The sequence below is a fragment of the Psittacula echo genome (assembly GCF_963264785.1).
Source record: "Psittacula echo genome assembly, chromosome: 1".
Classification (NCBI taxonomy): domain Eukaryota; kingdom Metazoa; phylum Chordata; class Aves; order Psittaciformes; family Psittacidae; genus Psittacula; species Psittacula echo.
Window position 1 is genome coordinate 12,567,607 of NC_137735.1, and position 23,884 is coordinate 12,591,490.

The 23,884-nt window shown below is 40.3% G+C and overlaps 1 protein-coding gene across 4 annotated transcripts in view; it reads right to left on the reverse strand.

Annotated features, from left to right (window-relative positions):
- Window positions 1-23,884, reverse strand: part of TBC1D14 (TBC1 domain family member 14) — a 71,831-nt gene that overhangs the window by 46,200 nt on the left and 1,747 nt on the right. The window contains exons 1-3 of one of the 4 annotated variants that reach the window (XM_080619745.1): window positions 22,457-22,492; window positions 19,350-20,085; window positions 3,187-3,307 (exon numbers count right to left, since the gene is read on the reverse strand). In XM_080619745.1, the coding sequence (XP_080475871.1) occupies window positions 3,187-3,307; window positions 19,350-20,023 (795 nt within the window). In that variant the 5' untranslated portion in view covers window positions 20,024-20,085; window positions 22,457-22,492. Of the gene's footprint in view, window positions 1-3,186; window positions 3,308-18,977; window positions 19,054-19,349; window positions 20,086-22,456; window positions 22,493-23,884 lie in introns of those variants that run through there. The other 3 variants (XM_080619747.1, XM_080619744.1, XM_080619746.1) reach the window with 3 other exon arrangements.

Below are 23,884 nucleotides of genomic sequence, written 5' to 3' on the forward strand. Positions count from 1 at the left end.
TTGTCAAAGCAACCTGTGAGGGGTAACCTAAACTGGGATGTGCTTTTGGGTGCTGGTGAGACTCAATTACCAATTTACAGAATTGCTCATGTTTCAGAAAACCTACATGTCAAAAATAACTTCAAAATAAATTAGGAAGAATTAGTTATTGTTATCCAAGAGGCACTGGAGAACTGTTTCAGAACTGCAATCTTGCCAGAAACTCACTAATGACTGGATGCCATAGCACATAATTCTTTAACAGTTACTTTTTTTCTATCAAATTTATTAAAGCCATTCAAAGCTGTAATGTTCTAACAACAGTGATGTCCCAGTTTGGGCTGGGGTAGAGTTAATTTTCTTCATAGTAGCTGGTATGCAGCTATGTTTTGGATCTGTGCTGAAAAACAGTGGCGGTAATTGAGAGATGTTTTCATTATTGCTGAGCAGTGCTTACACAAACCCAAGGCCTTTTCTGCTCCTCACACCACCCCATCAGAGAGCAGGCTGGGGGTGCACAAAAGGATGGGAGGGACACAGCTGGGACAGCTGACCCCAACTGACCCAAGAGATATCCTATACCATATGGTGTTATGCTCAGCATGTAAAGCTGAGGAAAGAACAAAGTGGGACATTTGGAGTGACGGCGTTTGTCTTCCCAAGTAACTGTTACCCATGATGGAGCCCTGCGTGCCTGGAGATGGCTGAACACCTGCCTGACCATGGGAACTTGGGAATGAATTTGCTTTGTTTGTGTGTGTGGCTTTTGCTTTACCTGTTAAACTGTCTTTATCTCAACCCACTCTTCTGATTCTATCTCCCAACCGGCTGCAGTAGGAATGAGCAACTGGCTGTGCAGGGTTGATTTGCCTGCTGGGATTAAACTGTGACAGTCCTTTCTGGTGCCCAACGTGGGGCTCAAAGGGTTCAGGATAGTGACAGATTTGATTGGAATGTGCCAGATCAAATTTATAGCTATTATTGCTTTTTAGCTATTAATTGACAGGCTACGGTGCTTGCCATGGAGCTCACAGTGCTCATTAGTGGCTGCTTTTTGCTTTTGCTGCACACTGTCCTGCTTATCACTTCACTCTGCTGTGCCTGGGAACATTTTGATAACAGCAATGGCCATGCACCTGGGCATCGCTGCTGTTTCTGTGCTGCCATACTAAAACTCAAGTGTGAATTCAGGCCAACAGGACTATGACTAGTGGGTGAGTCCACATGGGAGCAGGACACCTCAAGGTGTCTATAGCCATGGATAAGTCCATGCCAAAGTGGGTACATCTCAAAGTATCTGTGGCTGTGGTGATGGCTGTGCAGCAGCAGGTGTACTTCTGAAGCGACTGCAGCCACGCTGAACTTTGCTTTGCTTGCATGCATGCACACATGGCTTTTGCTTTCCTTTTTAAACTGCCTTAATCTCAACCCACAAGTTTTCTCACTTTTAGCCCCATCCCACTGCAGGGTGTGTGAGAGCAGCTGTGTGGGGCCAGGTGGGGTTAAACCACAACAACTGAATACTCACAATGTAAAATAGTTTGGACCTAAAGAAAAAATATTCACAGCACCAGCAACAGCCCCAAGATAGTAATAAATTATATACCCACTTAACAAAGAACAGATGACTACAATAAGGTGAGTCTTAAGCCCCTTCAACTGTGCCATCAAAAATCTTTGGTGAAGACTTCAAAACTGTTAATGATATCAAGAAAGCTGTAGATAAAGTCAGAATGGTTGATCATAATGACAACTTCCAAAAGCTGTTTGAACTTCACTTTGATTAACAGCCTGGCTGCAGATAAGAACAGTCACACAACACACCAACATTTCCAGAGCACTTTACCCCAAGTTAATCCTCATTTCACATACAGCACCGGGTTTTGAAGTTTTTACTGCATGGTCTCTTCTCCATGCAAATCTTCCTCTTCCCATAGCATTTTGAACAAGGAAGCAAAAACTGAACGAAATGCAACAAAAGCCCCAAACACACAAAATGCCCACATGCAATCCAAAAACCCCAGATCAAGTGATACAGATTGAAAGATGAGGTTTACTGCTCAGTGAAAAAGCAGCTCATAGACCACCGACCATGTAGATGGATTTCACAGGATTTTTCCCACTGGGAAGGCAGGTTATTTGATTCACAACGTGCCAGGGTTCATCTGTAGCAGAACCAGTCCTCTGAAATGTTGTTTTCAACAATGTTATAAAGCTACAGCTTGAGAAGTCATATGCAAAGGAGAAAATGGGGTTTCACTGTGCTTTTTCATTCTCATTACACACTACGGAAGACCTAAAAATATTTTTGTATAACATCTTCAACTCCCCTCCCCTGCCCACAAAAGCAGCTGCTAAAATTTAACAAGTCATGGATCTAGCTACTGGAAAATATAAGCAACAGGCACACATAAAAACAAATCTCAAAACTAGTTAAGCAGCAGTGAAGATGGGATAAAAATCAGAGTTCTTTGGCATTTCTGGTGCTGTTAAAATGTTTCTCTCTTCAAGGAACCACTTTGATAAACAATTTCAATACACACTCAGAGTTGAACTATGCTGTACAGGTATTAAAAAAAAAAAAAAATTATCTTGTTCCGGTCAGTTACCCTTAACTGTATTGTCCCAACATTTCAAGTCAGTAACCCAATTTTCATCATGAACAGCAAATAATACAGAAAACAAGGAATGGGTAAAACTAGCATTTCAACACAAGCTTCTGGCACTCTGCTACATTTGTTCTATCTTGAATTTATGTATTTTGAATTGCTATTTAAGCACAAATAAACCAAGGCCCAGGAGAACACAATTTCCCTTCTAACCGCAGGTTATAGATAGGTCTATGACACAAAGGCCACAAACCAGTGAAAGCTAGACTGAGATAAAAGGAATGTGAAGATTTTCAATACACCTATTAAGCTTGATTATAAAAACCAAATACACATTCATACACTTGAACTTCACATGAAACACTTTATACCAGAGCAGTATGTGTTTTCATGGAGTACTCTGTGCAATGACCCTGTAGAACACATTCTTTCGAACAGCACTGTCAGAATGGAAGTAAAATTTCAATGAAGAACCTTTTTTGATACTGCTCAAGAAATTATGTGCAATTCAAACAGGCTTCAAAGACATACATACACATCATAAACTTAACTGGCTTCCATATTCACCACTAATCCGAACACAGAATTAAATAAATACCTTTTGCATTTTCTTTGGATCTTTCTGTGAGTTTTCTCTGAGAGGTACTTTTCCAAACAACTTCCACCCCACATCATTTTGTTTTTCAAATCTTGCACTTGGCTTTCTGGTAAACAAATTCCTACAAAATAAAAAAGCTTGATTAAGAAAAATGTTGATTAATTCTAATAAACAGAAAGATAAACAATTTGCTAACCTTATGCATCCCAGTCACAATATTCCAATTTCTCTTACAGTTGTGTTGGCAGGCACTGTTTCCCAGCCTCAAGAGGTAATGCAGTATCATCATGCAGTATCACCACAACACCAGGCAATGGAGTTGGTTAAATAAGAATTTGTAGTAGATAAGAAAGTTCATTTGTAACTTTGCAAAAGTGGCCTTTTTTAGCCTCTCTCTACACCATCCAGCCTCAGTCATTTAAAGTAAGACTGAACCACTAAATCTCTTGCTGCATGAACAGTCCCCATCCGCCTGTTACAGCACACTATTACCAAAAATAACAGAAAAGTTGCAGATATAGTAGCCTTTTACTGTATTTGATCTGCTTTCATAAGATTATTTTTTCCTGAATAACCTTAAAAGCAGCTGTCAAAACACATCTATTTTGAAGCCTCTCTGAAATGTCTCCAATTAACCAGCTTTACCACTGCAGTAATATTCATGAAACTAGACATAAAGCCACTGAAAGTTACTTCACTAGTTTTTAATCATAAAGCAATATGCCAGACTTGCATCTCTGCACCACAACTATGTTTTCCCAAAACTGGACATAAGGTACAGACAAATCTTCATATTTTTGGTAGCACTCAGCTCCTCCAAGAGTACAACCCACAGCATGTCTGGATTATTAAAGTAACAGGTTTTCTTTCGTTGTACTCTCTAGGTCAGCACATATCCAAGGATGCCCAGGTTAGCCAAATTATTTACACACCTTGTGACAGGTTTATCTGATAACCTGACTACAAGCTTTTGCTCCCTCATTTGAAAGAAAACAGAAACTAACAAACAATGCCACTGAGACAAAAGCATTTTTGCTACCTCAATCAGGAGGCAGCTGTAGCACCTTCATACCATGGATGGTTTCAGTCTGGTATTACTGCTTTTCCTTGCAGTTACTACCCTAATGCCCAGTGCACTGACTCACCAAGTACGAATTGCTTCTTACACATAAAGTGTGGAAGTTCGGGAAATAAAACTATATTAAGCTTTGTGTTGTAAAAGGGCTGAATACACATCTGCAATAGGAACAACCTGGACACTAAAAAGGTGTTTTTCTTGGCCACTCTGGATCAGCTAACATGAACAATACCATAAATACACCAAGAGAGATAATATTGTTTGGAATACAGGAGAAATGTTTAATACAAGAAAAACAACCTAGGCATAAATGTCAGAGTGAGCTGGAATATATTATAAGGCTCATAGGGTGTACTGCCACCCTTAAATATGCATATATTTACACAAATGATCACATGCTTCTGTATCACAAAGGTACAGTTACCTTGAAACCCAGACAAGGCACAGATTATCATATAAAAAGATAAGAACAAAGTGTTTAGGTACAGAAATTGCACAAGTGAATTACAACTTATGTCAAAGCTAAGCAGTAACTATACTTCTACAAAGCCCTTTCAGGTTTCCCCTACCCCACGCCTCACACAAAATAAAACATAAAGGTATAGGGAAAGAAGAATAATACGGAAAACACTGAAACATACTGCCACGTTTCCCCTCTTTCCACTTGTTTCAAAGCATGAAATTATAATTCTACAGGTGAACTACTGGATCAAACCTAAAGATTTGCTTTGTCTCTATAACTGGCCTACTCCATTTCAGTATTATGAAGCTCTCCCATAGCTCATCATTACAGCTTCAATGCTACTTGGAGAGGTATAAGCTAACTAGGAGATTAATCAACAAGCTTGACTACACTGCTACCACTACAACTGCTAGTGCTGGGAAAACGAGACCGTCATAAAACCAACTTCCAAAACAGGTATTTCAGCTGAATTTGATTTCTTTTCACCAGCAATTCCTTCACCCTGGCAATATAAAGAACCCATTCCGTTTGAAGGTTTAGTACGCATATGGGCTTCTGCATGGAATTATCTTCTTAATCCTGCCCAAGTTCATAACATGTATGTAAAACAGCCTGAGGTGATGGATTTGTAGGTCCATTTGAGACAGCTACCAGGGAAATAAAAGAGAGGCAAACATAAGATTATTTTATATGTATACATGTTAAACTAATTTAAAACGGAGAAATATCAAGCAAGTTCTAAAATACATCTACGAATGAAAAGGAGAACATGACAGGAACAACATCATCAAAACCACTGCAGGTAAATAGGGTACACAATGCAAGACAGGCTCACTGTTCTTGCAAAGGGTTTTCTTTCAGGCTGTTAGTACTTCAAAAGCAAGCTAAGTTCCAGACTACATACTGCTCTCAGAGAGAACAAGAACTTCTAGCATCAGGGACACCTGAAAGAGCTCCATAAGGAGGCACCTGTGTGACAGTTCTGTGCATATTCAAATCCTCTTTTGCAAGTAAAAGGCTTTTACCACCGTTCATTAGCTCTGCAATAACAGGAAAATCAAAGGACTAACAGCCAATTTTCTCTCACTATCTATCCACATTAGAGGTTGCTTGCAAAGGTATATAAAAGCAATAACCTCCTCTATCTCCTCTGAGGGATTTTAAGAGCAGCAATAGGTCTTTATCTGCACAGCAAAATAGAGATGAATTGGCATGATAAGGGGTAATAGCTCTCTGTTACAAATGCCTGCATGAGAGGAACTAAACCTGAAAGGTCAATCTCACATACTTACTTTCAATTTAATTCTGCAGTCCTAACTATCTGTTTTCACTTGAGAGGGAGCATCATAATAAGTAATCTGTTCTACAGGTTCTCTAGCAGATGGCACAGTGCTTGCTCAGCTCGCTCTTCTCTGCATATGTGGTTTCTACTGTATGTTCTACGGCATCAGGCATCTCCTCCTCTCTTTGCACTATGCCAGGGATTTCCAGTTGACTTTTTTAAAGTTTAAAATATATATTGAACTGAAAGCAGCAAGAATGGTCAATATACAATTCCCATCCTGTACAGAGCAACTTACTCTCCTTTTCCTCTTTTTCCCCCGCTCTGTCTTTGCCTAAGTCCTGGTTTTTTGCAGATGTCCATACTCCTTACGTACTCCAAAAAGTCTCAAAACTCCTAAAAGGCGTAACATTATCAGAAGCCACAAACTGGCACAATCAGATGTAAAACCTAAAACAACAACCCATTCTTGCTTTGACTGAGGGGACACAGCATTGCTAAAACGCCGATCTGCCCCCGACTGGAACAAGCCAAAGGTAAACCACGTATGAGCTGGGCTGGCATGGATGGACCAGAAGAGACATTCCTCCCTTTGCACTTGATTTTAGAAAACTTAGGGGAAAAAAAAACCAAAACCAAACAAACTATGGAATAGTCTCTGGTCTGGTTTCTGCAAAGCTTTGCAGTAAGTCAGGACTACACCACAGGGCCCTGATAACGCTACTACTTGAGTCTTCTGGACTGAAAATACACCCTTAAAATACGCAACTCCCTCAGAAAGAAGTAATGATTTCTGCCTTACGTACATATCACAGCAAGTAATTCATGGCAAAAGCTTTAATTTTCCTGCTGCCACAACACAAAAGAGAATTCATTTCCATCCAGGCTTATACAGTTTCTTAGGATTTGCAAAAAAGCACTAAGTAGTCTCACTTCTGAGAAAATGTAACTAACAAAAAAGACTCCAATCTGAGGGTAATTTAAGGAGCTCTTACCTACTGGAAAACACAGGTTAGCAAGAGCAAAAATGCTCTGTTTGGTGAAAAAAAAACCAACCAACAACAAAACCAACCCCAAACCAACCATCATATATACAGGTCTTCACTCCAAAGATGAGCTCAGAATCCTAGAGTGAAAGATGTCAAAGTGTTTTAAGATAGAAAAATCAATGCAAGATCTTGAATGTAAGAAGGATTGACATGCCTGGAAAGAAAAGATCACATGCTGATCGTTATCTCAGTCTCATTGTCCTCTTCACAACCATTAGAGTGCATCATGTTGATTTGCAACAGGGATATTAACAAGAATATCTGACAGGATACATCATGTCTGCAGTATTATTAGTGTGGAGCCATTAAAGTGTCATGGGTTACATCTGCATTCCTATTGAAAGTGTTAACTATTTCACACTAACTCTCTGTAGCTGCTTGTTTTACAAAAGTCAGGCTCAGAAGTTAAATTGAGATCAAATTTCAAACTGAAAATTGCTTTTGCAGAGTCCCGCAAAACGGTATTTGGCACCAAAGAGCTGTTTAACCTTGTTACTTCAATTGAGCTGTGGAGAGGAACTACCTGCCTGAAGAGAACTTAATTCTAACTCCAGAGTTAATTGTTACACACAGAGAGTATCCTGTGATACGGGAGAGAGACCAAATAATCATCCGCTTGAACCTACACATACTGCATCATTACTGTATCCTTATCCACCCAACTGCCTTTTTTGTGGGGAAGAGAGAAATCAATACCAATATGCAAGTTCAGCAGTGCCAGGAAAACAGTTTTTAATAAAACTTACGAACCACTTCCTTTTGGTTCTATAAGCACTAAGATAAACTTACTATGAGGTCGTGAGGCACTGGCACAAGTTGGCCAGAGAAGTTGTGGCTGCCCCATCCCTGGCAGTGTTCAAGGCCAGTCTGGACGGGGCTTGGATCAACCTGGTCTAGTGGAAGGTGTCCCTGACCATCGGAAGGGGTTGGAACTGGATGAGCTTTAAGGTCTCTCCCAACCCAAACCATTCTGTGATTCTATGATACACACTGCATGTTCAAATATGGCCAGTATTTATGCGGCCTTGTGTGCTGTCAGGGTCAGGCTGAAGCATCAGTCAAAATAATAAAAATTAGACCCACATGAAGAAGAAATCAAGCAAAACCTATCTACATAGCCCCTGTTACAGTTTTTTTCAAGCTTGTGCTTTCCAACAAGGTCCCACATCACCACCGAAGCAGAAACTTTACCTAGTTCAGTTCAATTCTCCTCCTAAAAAGGCAGGAAGTCTGTAACACAACTGCCAGCAACTACTGCTGTGTGACAAGTTTATGGCACTGCTCCACTTTTTCCACATTCCAGCTGTGGTTTGTCCCACACAAGATTAGCCACTTACATGAAGTCATCCTCAAAAGGCCATCCCTCCCCACGACTCCCCCAGTTCAGCATACAAACCTATGAACCAAGAGGAGCAGAGACAGTGCCACCATTGTTTCTGTTGCCAGTTTACTCCAGATCTGACAGGCAGCTCTAAACCCCCCCCCCTGAAGAGTCTCAAAGTCTTCTCTAGCCAGGCAGGCCCAACACTGTGCCCCTGGACATACAGCTGAAGTTCGGTATCACTGGAGTCAAGGGACTGTTCCTCTGGCACATGCCACCTGAACAACAGGAAAGAAGGATGTGCTCCAGCACAGGAGCTGTCAGAGGGTGGAGCTGAACAAGGCAGACACACATACACCCACTGATGCCTGTGTGTGTGCACGCACACACACACACGCTACAACTGGACTTCCAGGCAACGCACAGCTTTTTTTTTTTACCCCTGAACTCCCAATATATATCAGTTGGCAAATAAAAGGGCACCGGAGCTTAGAACATAGGAGTTTTCATAACTAGAGTATCTGAGTTCTTAAGAAAAAGCAGCAATTTATTATTTTTAAGCCTTTTGCTGTTACTATTTTGACATGGCTAATTAGGCAAAGTTCTACAGTACGTGAACTACTGGCATGCAGCATGGAATGACAGTTGCAAGCAAAAGAAAAGTGAGATGGCAGATGCTGCTCTGTGGTAGACCACTTCAACACATAATCTCCAAGCTAGATCAATTTGCAAGTAAATGTGTTCCTTATTCTTAAAAAGACAGTTGCTGTTAAGAAACACGCATAGGAATTAACTAGAAACTGCCCCAACTCATGCAGAGATTGATGCAATTTTTTACCTGTATTTACCTAGAACTAATTTGCAAATAATTTTTTGTAACAACTGTTAAGAACACACCCCACATGGTTACATTTCCTGCTCTCAAGATGCATGCTCACACCCAGATTTCATTAGTTGTTCAATTCAGAAGGTTATTTTCAGAAGATAAAACAAGTGGAAGTGTCATGCAAGTTAGCAACTGGAAAGACTTACCAGTCTCATGAGTAAAGCAGATGAAAAACAAGGGCAGTGAAGAACATTCAAAAGGTTCAGATTTTGTAGAACAAAATTATCTTGAAAAACAGCTTTAGTGAGTATCAGTCTCACATGTATTCTTAAGAAGCAGGAAAGGAACAGAGGCAAGTCAAAGCTCATTTCAGCTGCTTCTGGAGGAAGACCCTGAAATTTCCTCGTAACTCTAAACAACATGAGGAGGGAGCATTAAGATCTTGAGGCCCTCAGCCTACACAAAGGCAATCATACCGGAGTGGGTAACAGACTTTATTTAAAGAGTTTGACAGTAAGCAGACATTAATCATAAAGACTAGGTAAACCCAGTCATCAGCACAGTGTTAAGAGATGTCTCCACAGACATTATTCCACAAGGCACAGAATGGTTTGCTCTGGAAAGGACCTTAAGACCACCTAGTTTCAACCCCCCTGCCATGGGCAGGGACACCTCACACTACATCATGTCACCCAAGGCTCTGTCCAACCTGGCCTTGAATACTGCCAAGGATGGAGCAGTCAACCACATCCAGAAACCTACACTGAAACAAGACATTTTAATTAATGCACAGCACCTGTTACACAAAGAACATATTAAGATAAATTCAACTAAATATTCGTTGAATTGTGAGCAAAAATGCACAGCTTCCTTAGCTGGCAAGGTGAGAATTCAACTAACACTGTCTTGGAAACATTCTCACATTATTACAAAATTAAGGCAATAGGTACTGTTTTCTTCCCATCTTTCAAAGACCTTTACTAACTGTAACCTTCAAAACTTACCCTCAAATAAACAGAAGATTCTCACCTAGAGATGTTCCAAATTCATACTCTGTTCACTTAAACGATTTCAAGAGGCAAAGAAAATAAACCCTGAAAAATCAGCAACATATTCTGTCACAGGAACAGAGCACCTGATTAGTGGAAGAACAAGACTCTGACACATAAATCATGATTAGGGAACTGATGGACTTGAGAAGAAATTCTTGTCAGAAGAGCCCCCCCCAAGATGTCCTGAACATCCCCAATCTACATTCTCCACAGGTAAAAGCCAACAGTTGGTACCCATGACCAGATAACACCTGTTTCTAGAAATAACTCCCTAGATGCAGTAATAGTCAGTTCTCGATTCCCCTCTTCCAACCACACATTACCTCTCAGTCAACTACACTTCCCAAAAAAGAATCCAACCAAACCAAAAAAAAAAAACCAAACCAAAATAAAACATAAAAACCCACAACAGAACAAAACATCATCAAAAACATGCAAGTATTTTGGCTATGGTGAATAACCTTCATCAACAAGTCAAGTCATGTTCAGATTCAGATTCCAAAAATCACATAAAAAAACCACGTTTGCAGATTTTTATCTCTGAGAGATTGCCAGAGGTCAGGCTAAAGGAAGAACAACGCTTGGTTTATGGATAAACACAAGTAGAGCCGGACAGCCTAGAAGTTGACCTACCTATTAAAGAGGTAGCCAATAAGAAATCATGTTTTAAAACCCCTATTACATTTTATAAACAAGGTTTTCCAACCACTGACCTTCCAATAAGAACCCAGAACAACCCAGACACTTCACAGTCTAACAGATACCTGCAGGTCTGAAAAACATTTACACAGTCACGGGAGAGAGCAATACAAGTGCAGTATAAGGTATCTGAGAGCTGCAATAGGGTAACTTGGAAATCTCTCTTTAGATTTCTGAGGAAAAAAGCAGGGCTTGCTAAACTACTTGTCTACAATGTGCATTTACCTTTTTCTCTTAGAGCATAGCTCTCACTTCAGAGGGGAACAAAGCAGAGCTGCCTGCACTGAAGCATCAAAGACAGGAAAAAATGAACTGGACAGTAATCCTGCCTGTTTAACAGTTGGGATAGGTTGTAGCAAACCAAGAACTAGTTTGCACGTGGATGACACACAGTGCTCACCTACCACGGGAATGCTGCAGAGTTCTCAGAAACAGGAGTTTTAGCAAGTTAGGACTCATACAGAAGCAACATTTGGATCTAAGTTCAACCTATTAAGAGTCAACCACCTACACATAACGGTTCTTTTCTAGCTGGCAAAAATTCCAGTTATCCCAGTGTTATCAGACTAACCCAACACTCTATTCCCAGAGTCTGAAGGCAGATTTCTTCATTGATCTGAAGTACTATTACTGCACAGACAAAAAAAAAAACAAACCCTGAATGAATGCATGAAATGTTATCCTAAGCAAAAAGCTGAACCTGAGTCAGCAGTAAGACCCTGCAGCAATAAAGATGAAAATTTGCAGCAATAAAGATTAAAACTAAATGTGGACTGAGTCATATAAGCAAATCAACAGGACAAAAATGATTAAAAGCTCTACCTGATACTCCTGAGACTATTATGTGCATCCAGTTTAGTGCCCCTGGACTAAAAGAGAGCTCAAAAAATGGAGGAAGTCCAGTGAACAATAACAGTGATGGCCAAGTGCTGAGGCCTACATCGTACAAGCAGGGATACTGAGAGCTGGTTTAATTCAGCCTGGATGATCATTCTCAGAGAGGCAAACAGGAAAAAACAAGGGGCAAAGCACCAAGCTACGGCAAGGTATATCCCAGTTGGATAAAAGGAGACAGGGGAAAAAAAATAAATCACAGTGCTAGTGGGTAAATCCCAAACCACAGAGGATTTACCTGGAAAAGTAGAACTTAGATTCAGGTTTTTACCTATATGTGGGTCATTTTTTCACCTAGATAAACCTAAGCGAGGTTGTGTTATGACTTGGAAACTTTTTAGGTACTAATGACTACAAAGAGAGGCTTAATACGGATACCTCCTTAAAACAGCAATGGAACTAATACCCAAATTGAGCTTAACAATTCATAAAGAAGAATTCATAGATTTTTTTGGTTTTGTTTTGCTTGCCAGATAACTCAACATTTCTTTAACAGAACTTTCAATATCCAGAGCAAGGCTTAAAACCAGACCCAGACAGAGGTCCTGAGCTGCTCCAAAAAACCCATGGTCTCCACATACTATTTCTGTTAAACAAGCATTCATCTATACACATGACTTCTCTTAACAGACCATTTCTTGTTCAAGCCTTTATGAAGATTTTTTACAAACAAAAGTTAACATTGATTCCAACTTCCCCACAGATTACAGAACACAGGGAGACAGTATTAATACATTCTTGTTCCTTGATATTTAGTTCAGCTAATTTCACCTTGCTCACTGCATTTTTCAGAATCTCTAAGCATGCACAACATCCCCTCACAATGTCAACCCTGAATTAAGTGCTTTTTACAGCCAGAGTAATTTTTTTTAAACCATTTCTGTACTTAAAATAACTTCCAGCAGTTGATATTTCTGATAAGGGACAGAATAAAAAGTCAGTTGAACATTAAATGGTATTTTGATTAGATAGAGATAGGTAGAGTGTCACATGGCAGTAATAATAGATTGGTTATGGTTGGAACTGACCTTAAGATCATCTAGTTCCAGCCCCCTGCCATGGGCAGGTACGCCTCACACCAGACCGTGTCACCCAAGGCTCTGTCCAACCTGGCACTGAACACTGCCAGGGATGGAGCATTTACCACTTCTTCAGGCAGCCTGTTCTAGTGTCTCACTACCCTATTCCTGCTGATACTCTCCCTCTTCCCCTGTGCCCATCCACGTCCCCTCACAGCTTCTTTTAACAAATGGAAATGTCAGTAAAGTTCTTGTGAATTAGCTGAAGATACAAAGAACATATAACCCACTAATTCCCTAAACACTGATATAAGCAATGCATCAGAATGAAAATAGACCTTCACTTCATTCACCTGAATTCATTCATGAAGCGTTATACACAACAATGTAAATAATTCTTTCTATTCAAAAGTAAGCAGGTAGAGTGCACAGAACTGAGCAACCACATCCTTTCCAAAAGGCATTCTCACACAGGAGATGAATAAGGAACAGGTGTTGGTAGCAAACACTTCTCCTGCTAATTGAATTATTCCTCATCATCTCCTTCTCAGCTTTTTGGCTAGAAAATAAGGCAGAAATTTTACTCTCCCTGCACAAAACCTAGCTAAGCAGATTATGCAGAGAATTTTAAAAGGGATTATAAATGCACTAACTGTGGGGAGGTTCCCTTACAACCCATCAGCAGCCCTCATCTGTGGGCTAGAAAACAAGCTCCTGACAGTCTACACCTTTACCCTTGATCAACATAACTTGAATGTCTGTGGGACATCTTTGTAAGAACAGTTCATGTATTTCTCCTCATCTCTGGGGTTTTTGAAGAAGACAAAAAGCATTATAGCTAAATACTGCAAGCAACACAGAGCACCTAGTCATGCTACAAGACTTTCAATTGACAGTGTGAGACTTTTGTAACACTTCCCACCAACCACTAGAGAAGAAACATATGCATTTTACTTAATGTAAAGTAATAACTAGACCACATTAAGTCCTCACTTACTGCATAATTTTGTACCATTTCTAAAAGAACAACCCCAGAACTCTGAACTACCACTGAGCAATTTTTCCTTTAACTTCCATGAGGATAAAAACAACCTCAGTCAGCCTCTTAATTTTGCTGCTGAGTAACTGAAAACAGTTTCACACAAACAGGACTTCAAATAAAGCAGATTTTATCTGCAAAAGCCACTTCCCTTTATTCTAAAGAGCTTTAGTGCAAAACTTAAAGCAGAACTAACAGGACAGTAATTCTAAACAAAAGCCACACTACTTCATGCATAAAGGGAAAACAGGGATTAAAATTAACGTGGACAGTTTCAGTTCAACACCTAGTGGAGAACAGGCCACATGACAAAGTTCAAAGCACACCAAGCTAGCAGATAGGAACTCTGAAAACTGCATCATAGAATTTTCAACCTTTATCAGAACAAAAAGGCTGGTATCTTTAAACGAGTCCAACCTTGCACCTATAGAAGACCTGCATGGAGAGAGAACACTTATTTCAAAAACATTCTGTGAACTTTTATCTTTTTCTACACAGTGACGTGATTGTAAGTACAGATGAGAGGAGGAGCACGGGTCTTTAGTTTCAAACAGCCAGAAAGTAGCTTTCAAATAAGTAGCATCCAAAACCATGCTATGAAGACTGCAACATCCATCACCTGAACACCTCATGGGCTGCTGAAATTTTGTTTCCAGCATCATCTGTTAATGCAGATCCTCAGTACCTATGCTGCTTTCCCACACCACTGTGACATAAGCTCCTTAGCCTTCCTCCCCCCTGCAACCCTTTTAGATGACCATTACTGGCAACCAGTAGCTCAATATCCACCCAGATAAAGTAGCAGTGAGGGACATAACCTCCACCAAATTCCTCTTTTCCCTCCAACAGGAAAGTGAATCCTGGGGGACAGGCAACACAGCTCCCTTGCAGGCAGGGAAGCAGCCTGTGCTGGGTGTCCATGTGGGTTCCCTCCATCAGAAGGTGGGAACTTCTGAACAACACCTGCAGCTCAGATAGTTTTTATTCACTGGTGGTTACAAGCTGTGTACTCACATCCTCCCCAACAGCTCTTTCTGTCCCTCCTCCTACACATGTCAGTCCTGTTCTCAGCCTGTCTCCTCCTGAACAGCCTAGGTTCTATTTAATAGGCTTCATTTAACATAAAACAGGCACAGAAGAGGAGACAACATGATACATCAAGTTTAGTATCTGACATTACTCAACCATAAGGATTTTCATCCTTTCTCTTCCCTTCAGTGATCAATGAATTTCCTTTTCAGAGAGACAAAAATGGGAAATCAACACTATAATACTCCCTATTATTCTGTCTTCCTTTGAACACCAAGATTAGAGAAGTACAATAAGCTGTCCTCTCATTAAAAACAAAACGCAGCATTATGGAAGGGCCCTATTTATTAACACAGGTGACTTACCTATGCTATCAAAGGACCCAATTCCTAATGTCAGAAATCCAAATTACATGATCAGTCACCTGAAAACACATGTATGTATACCTGATATAAACATATCAAATTCACAAGATTTCAGACTTAATGCTGAAACCAGTAGGTATTATTTTGAAAGTTAAGCCCTTTTTCTTATCAGATGACAAATAAAGCTACAGTCTGGACTAGGTCTGTGATTCTATATGTGGTATAGGGTGTAAATCCTGCTTCAGAAGCTCTCTCTCAAATACAGAGGTTCTTTGGAAGCAGTAAAATGTAATATTACTCTTAAAGCCCTTTATTTCATGCATAGTCCCTATTTGCTACAGAGGTTTCCCAAGATCTGCTACTTAGCACATTTGGATGAAAAACTTCTAGGAGTAGCCTGAAAAGAAAGAGGACCCAAATTCCTGCAAAAAATAAAAAATATCCACAGCAGCAGACTAAGTAAAGACTTTGGATTCCTGTAGTTCATTAAAAAAGGAAGGGATCTGCATGGCTTATTATTTAACTGCACATACTCCTAGTCTTTCTTATGCTCACTCTGTGCAGAACCATAGAAAGCCTCATTCTCAGTCTCCAAAACAATAAATGAAAATGATAAATAAAAGTACAACTTCCACACTAAGATCACAACAGTCCTGACTCATCAAAGCTGTTTAAACCCCAAGCGTTTAAAAAGTCTGTGTTTCAGCAGTACTATGCAGAAGCAAAGTCCAAAGGTAAAACTCATTAACCTGTGCTACTCTGGGTCACTAGGGCGAAGGGACAGACAAGCCACCAGCTCTTTAGTCGCCCAGCCATTTATTTGCTCACCCTGTTTCTCAAATCAGGTTCCTGCATATATTCAAATGAAGGAAATGAATTCAAACTCATGCTTTATATGAAAGACCTCTGGCCTTTTAGAGCTGACACAAGTACACATGACACTGGAAAACAACCAACATCAAGTTTCTTTGCCAGCAGTCAGCATTACAGCTGCTTTCAGAAGCGAAAAAACAGTTTCGTGTGCTAACCTGGAGCCTTCTGAGAGCACCAGTACCCCACCTAGCACTGTACCTGTGATGCCTTAAGCTCTTTCAAGAGGAAAGCTATGCGTAAGCCAGGAGGAAAGTGGCCTCTTTTTCTCACTTTGGATCTTCCTGCCGCACCCAAAGAGGCATGTACCAGCCTGAGGAAACAATGAGACCTTTCCAAGGCTCCACCAACTGAAGAGACAGCAACCAAGCCAGAGGAACCGTCTCGCAGATATTCTTCACTATAGTGCTCAAGAAGGCAGGGCAGGAGCTCTCCATTTCCAAGTGCCCGTTAAATGATGCCTAAGTAGCTTAGGTGCTACTAGAGGCATCTGATTTTTGTCAGTAGTATCAGGCAGCTACAAATCTTAACTGACATATCCAGAGTAAACTTGGTCTTGACAACTTCAGAGAAGCTAACACATTCTCAGATGCCAGACTGGATTAAATGCAAGCACTGCTGCTGTTTCAGGAAGGAAGGTTTCTCCTTTTGTCAAAAGTCAACAACTTAAGCTGATTCATCTTCGCTGTCAGTGGTTCAAACCCATATTCCATTACTCAGAGGAGCTGTCAAAGAGCTAAACGTGCAGATTAAGGCTGAGAGCCCCTGCACAGGAGCCTTACCCCATCACCATCAGGCTGCTGGAAGGCAGAAAGGCTAGGTACAAACCACTCAGGTGCTTGCTCTTTCACACTGCACACAAGTGTGCCTACCGCTGACCAAAGCCAAAGCAATTTGGCTGTCTCCTGCCATAGTTCATCCTTGATTTTCAAAAGGGAAGTTTTGCACACTTAACCTGCAAGACTGTGAACCTCAAGTGAAACTCCTTTCAGGACAGTGTGAAGTGCTAAGAAAATGCTCCTCTCTGGGACTTCATTTCTACCTACCACTGAAGCACTTGTTTATAAACTACTTTCAGAAGCCACCTCCTCAGTGAGCTGGTCTTCAAAGATACTATTCCAAATACCTCCTCCTCCCCCAACACTGTACCCAAATCCTGGCACACAGCACAGGCTCAGCTATGTAGGAAGGCCCCTAAAAGCCTTCAAACAAAACACTGCAGGGCCCAAGGTCATTTACTGAAGTACTCATTTAAGCCCTGGGAATGAATCCAAGAAACCCATAGAAATTCCAGTGAACAGGGACTGTATGGGATCATTAGAGGAAGCAGCTACAACCCCATGGGCAACAGATTGCAAATATCAACAAAAAATAGCAACAGCATGCTTTGATCCTTAACAGTGTTGACGGCATAAATACAGATAGCATTCCCCATGGCCCAGAAGGACCCTCAGCAGCTCCCTGCTTGTTCAATACCTGTGAAACTCAGGACCAGGTTGCACAGTATATGAGAGTGGATGCATAAAACATGGGGAGGATGTGCAAGTACAGACAAAAAGTGATAAACTCTTGTTCTCAAAACAGAGCAGAAAGTGGATGTTAAGATGAAAGATATTAAAGGCCAGGATACAGACAGAGCACCTGGAACTTCAAAGCCGATCACCTAGTTTGAACTTAATCCTCATATTCATGCAGTGACATCATGTGGTAACCAAGATTACCTGTTCTCCATTTAAAAGGTAGTAAGGACAGCCTTTGTTCTCTGGAATTCAATGTACCTGAAAAGATTCAGGTTAAAAAGCTCAGTCTAGTGAGTACCGCAGCTTGTTTAACACTGGCAAAACCACTAGAGACCACAGCAGGACAGAATTCGGACAGATGGCTTTATTTTGTTGGATGAGTAAAGGTGAGAAGTGGTTAAACATCCTACTTTGAGCAGAGTCCGAATGTGCCTGTTCGGCTGTGCTCCCTCCAGGCTGAAGGACAGCATTTGTTTGAATTAGCAGTTGTGCTACCAGGATGGGAAATAAAAGCTCACACTTTTAAGTGCTGAGAAGCATGCTTCAGAATTAAGTCTGGTTCCATGGCAACAAATAGAGAAAGGTCCACAAAAGCTTCAGCACCTCAAACATGACTGATGACTAGAGTTCTACTACACAGTACTTTAACCTAAGAATAAAAATCAATGAAGGTTTCAGCCAGTTTAGTATAGCTAAAGAAACTGCTTTTCTCAAGCTTTGCAAATAAGGCAGCCTTTCAAAGGATGATGTCTGCCAATTCTCTAAGTATTTTATCAGCCTATTAATCTCATGCAAAAACAATTTTACATGAAGAAACAGATTAGCTGAAGCAATCATACATTTAGAACAGGTTAGATAGAGCCAGCTCTGCTTGATGTCTAAAGTTTATTTCCAGAGCTGTTTCTTCAACAGGTATCATAACTTCAGACATTACATCCTAAAAAATAGATGTTATGAAGGCCTCAAATAAAAACAAACCCCCAAAAATAGACTAGACCTTTTAGTTATTCACCACTTTCACCGAGTATCTGCATTTGGAACATCATGTTAGGAGGTCATGTAACCGCTTTGAATGGCCAATGCCTTCACTCCAACAACCAAGTGACAAAAATGTCAGATGTTATTGGAAGAATAACAATAGTCACAAGGGTGTTTACCAAACATTTGTATTTTAAACTTCACATGCTTACAATGATCAACAAACTACTCCATCACTGCTAGACTACTTATGAATCCTTATTAGTTAAAGCTCTTCAATACAGGTATAGATCCTACCTATATTTACCTATTTATGCGACATGACACTAAGGATCTTGGCCAAAATCACAAACGGCATCACTGGAGAAGCCAGGAAGAAAACCCTGGTTCAGAGGGGAAAAAAAACTTCTTGAGAACTCATTTTCCTGTAACATAAAAGGAATCTTTTAGGAAGATTTAATATGTTTCTATATATCATGCAGATAATACAGAGTAGGATTCAGAGCCTTAGTCCCTAGCAATATTTGCCTACTTACTCAGAACAAAATATGTTGTTAATACCTATTTAGATTAAAATAGCAAGCTGTTAACTCTTTCAAAGTAAAATATCACAGAAGACCTCTTTTCTATGATCTTAATCTCAGTGTTAAAATATAAACATATTTTATGGAAACATTACCTGGCAAAGAAGTTTGTAAAAGGTCCCAGTATTTTTCGCTTACTATCCACGTCCGTCTCATGACAAAACTCCTGCTGGCTCTGATCATTGGTCTCTTTACTGGAATTCAGGGTAACATCTGAGAAGTGCGCCTCATCAGTCTCAAGATTCACAATTGCACTGGAACTGCTGGTGACCACAAAGTCCAAAATGTCTTCATTGCTAACTGATAAAGTTGCTGACAGTTCTGTGCTAAGACTAGAAACACTACAGACAGAGATATCATCACTCCGATTCAGAGTTTTCGAAGTTGGACTGTAAAGTTTGACGGTGTCATACCCAGTTCTAGGGAAAGTAGAAGATTTTCGCACAGCGTGGTCGTGTTCAGCAGGCAGAGAATGTGGAGGCACATAGGACGGCAGTGTGCATGCGCTCTGAAAACCCCTGTCAGGCACAATTTCAGGTTCAGACTGCTTTCTCTTCACGTTTAACACACTGCAGTGAACAGGCTCTGGATTTCCTATTTCTAGAGTTGGAATCCCAGAATCCACTGATTTAAGGCTATAATAGTCTTCTGAAGCACTGGACAGCTGGCCAGGCTCATACTCAGGCAATGAGAGAGATCTCAGGGTCTCAGAGTTCAAGTTGTGAAGGCCTTGGATGCCGCTGCCCACTCTTGCATCCAGAATTCCCATGAAGCTCAAACCGTTTAAGGAATTGGATAAATTTACATCAGTTGTCTTGGCCCAACTGGTAACTAGTTAGAAAGAAAGAAAAGACAAGATGATGAGTTTGCAGGAAGGTTGTGGTCTGTTCTTGGCTGTAAGTGGGATATTTTTTGTTTGTGCTGCTGGGGTTTTTTAAATACACTCAGTCCTGTCATCATTTAGGTTTTAAATTAGAAGTTGCTCATATTCTCTTGCACATGATCACTATCCCTTCCCCCTGTTTGAATAAGCAAGAAAATGGCAACTTAAATCAGGCTTCTAGAAAATGCTAAGCATGAAGAGCTTTTCATAAGCAGTCTACATACCAGTGTTCACTTCATATACATCTCCTCAGAGTGAAACTACGTATAGAAGCTGCAGTACTTTAATGTTCCATGTCAATATTAAGACAAGTATTTTAAAGTTATTTTTACATATACATATTTTTATACAGTCCTAAATGCATATTTAGCGATGTTGGGAGGGGGGGAAGGGCTACAAAACTTGTTCCCATACACTTAGACCAAAACTCTGAAGTACTCATTTAAGCAGATTTTTTTCGCAGTCTTCTGGAAACCATAAAACTGATAATAAATTTATCACTGAAAATGAATGTATAATATATGAGTTTTGCATTAAGCAAGAGATGCAGAATTTGAATAGCTATAAAGCTATCCACACAGTCAATGCTTTGACAATAAACAGGATGTACTACATGTGTAGGTACAGTAAAACTGACATTTGCCAATATATCATATTTGCTGCACTCAGGGATCACTGTCCTTCGTATCTGCAATGAATGATAATCTCCCCAGGGTTACTTAACCTGATGGTTACTTTGCCAGCAGGTTACTTAATCCAGCCTGTGCTCCACTTCCAGTCTAAACCTGAGTGACCCTTAAAGAGAGGGCAGTCAAATATGAGCTGCAGGTTGGATGCACTGGGAAATTGTCCCCATGGGCAATTGCAGCCCTTCATAAACCTGGAACACCATGAGGACTGCTGCCGTGGCTCTCAGAACTGCTACTGACCCTTTAAAACCTTACATGCTTATTACTGTGACAATACATACACCTCCTTTTTCCAAATGAAGTTAAATTATGTACAGCTGAAGTCTGCAATGTAATTATTCTGCAGCAGTTGGCAGAAAAAATATGCACATATTGCTTCAGTTCCTTCACTCTGAAACACTCTGGACTAAGTGTGAAGGACTGAAGAATTCTCCTTCCATCTTGCAAACAGCTTGCTTTCTAGATAGAACCTTCTCCACTTCCTGAAGCCATGTACTGCTTCTGGTCCCCTATTCTCTCTCAAGTGTTTACACGTAATTGAAGGTGCCAGTCATCCTCTAGGAGGTCCTCCCCACATTCTACCTTTAAAAAACAACCAACACACACCACTCCCACAAAACAAAGCAAAACCCAAACATCTCATTTGGGAAAACTGGCTCCCCTCAGTAGTTCCAAACCACTGGGTAATGGCACCTAAGTTCTGCCAGACACCAGAGATCAACATGCTGTCTGTTCTTAGATCTGAGCCCATCAATACACCTTGGCACTGTGATACTGACATGCAAGTGTCAGAAAACACATTTCAAACATATTCCACTGGTCCAAACCATAACAATTTCTTCCACAAGCTTTCAGTCATATGAAAAGTTCATGAATCCAAACATACTACATGTGCTGTACCAACTGTTTAGCTTACTACAGAATTGCTATTCACTGCCTGATCTGACACCCCAGTTCAATCCACCCCTAAGTGTAGCAAAAAGTCAAGTAGAAACAACCCTGGATGTTGCATCTTTCAAACCTTTTCGTAACTTTCTAACAGGTAACTATGTACTACCCATCCAAATCAATCAATGCATCAATTGCCTAATACTTTGGATAAACAAGGTTTTAGATGTATTGTTTTGACTAAAAAGCTTGTGAAGATGAACACTTTTCTTAGAGTTGCTATAGCAACTTTTCTTTTTTCACATTACCATGGTTTGAAAAGTTTACATCCCCTGCAATTTAAAGACATGTTGTCTCGAGACAACTAGCATACCAACTGTATACATTACAAACCAACTTCAGTTCACTAAATTAAAATTGCAAAGGCCAGCAAAAAATCCCCAAAAACTGAAACAACAATCCTTGAGTACAGGCAACAAGCTGTTCTACTTAGTGAAGTCAACTGTGATAGTCAAAGTGTACAAGTATGACATGACATGGAACATGAGATGTAATTACTGTAGCATATACTTGGATCTTGTGCTCTCAGAGCTTCTTGATTGGATTCACTTATTTTTCTAACACAAGTCTGACTGTTTTCTCTTCCTTATGCTCACCCACCCCTTCATATACATTATATTGCTCTTTAAATCAACAGCCCACCCAGCCCCAGTGTTACTTTAAAGCATAGACACACGCACACCTCTTGGGCCAAAACAAGGGTGCAGGTGTTTGCTCTATCACAGCTCATACTTCTGAATGCATCTAGAAAACACAGCCCAAACAAAGTACAGAAATGTAAGCAGCCAGGAACAACTTTGATGCTGTTTGACTAAATAGCACAAGCTTGTTCCCATTATGAATTCCTCCAGTGACTGCCCTCACTCCTACACCATGATTTTCCCAAGCAGTAGCCAGTCCTTGGTTTAATTACTAAGCCTACAAATGGTAAACATTCCAGTGGCCTTGGAAGAGCCAGTAAATACAGCAGCTCAAAAGACCAAACAATTCTGTACACCAGAGAGTTCAAAGAGAAGTGAAACTGAATTTCCATGTGGGGTACTGGAGCTATTTTAACTTGGCTTGGCTTTTTTTTAAACAAGAAATTTAACAAGAAGGGATCCTTTAAACAGGCAACCAGCAAATGCAGAAGTATCCAACAGCTACAGCTTGATGAAGCAAATTATGCAATAACAACTTACAAAGGTTTTACACAGTTCAGCAAAACTGTAGGAAGCTTTGATGTATACCCATCAAGGGCTTTAAATGACAACTTGAAATGTAATCAGCTGTCAAAAACATACATGAGAACTCCTTGATTCATTTTGCATTAGGTTATTGTAAGATTGTTTTTTTAAGGATGTAGCAAAGTGATGTTTATACTCCTTATTTTACCTGCCTCACTGGTGAGTGCAAAATCTGACAATGTCAAACATTCCAAGTGTCATGTGCTCCAATGCTAACTTCTTTCCATAAATCATTTACTAACATATCTTTTTTAACATTATCATCTTAATAACATCTTGAAGTATTAGTAGTATCATAAACTATTGAGAAAGAGTAAGCAATTGTGTCTGCACAACATTCATAATCCCCGTGGTTTACCTAGATCTATTTATCATCTAAAAATTTATATCTGTAAAGTCTTAACATTCTGTACCTTACAGGAACCACGATCTCCTGTTAATACCATAGAAGAGAGAGAACAGGGGAAAAGGAGATAGGACAAGACAGGAGAGGTCACACGTGGCAATGACAGTGTAGGTATGCGTTATTTACTCGTTAACTCTTCCAACATAAGCACTAAGGGACAACAGATAAAGATAGCTTTGTTGCCAGGTTCCAAATTAACATTAGGATGTAGCTATTCATGCTAAGGGTAGCTGAACTGCATAACTCCTCGCCACAATACACTGCAGATGCCAGAAACTTACATGTAAGCTCAGGGAATCAAAAATCACTCAGGACTCCTAAACAAAAAGGAACTCAGTAAGTCCCTGGACTGTAAGTGGCAGAACTCCATGGAAATATCAGTACACATTCATCCTGCTTTTAGGCCCTCTCCCAGGTAAATTCTTCTGTCTGACAGATGGAGTTGCTCTGTTCCACTATGGCCGTCTGTACAGGCTCG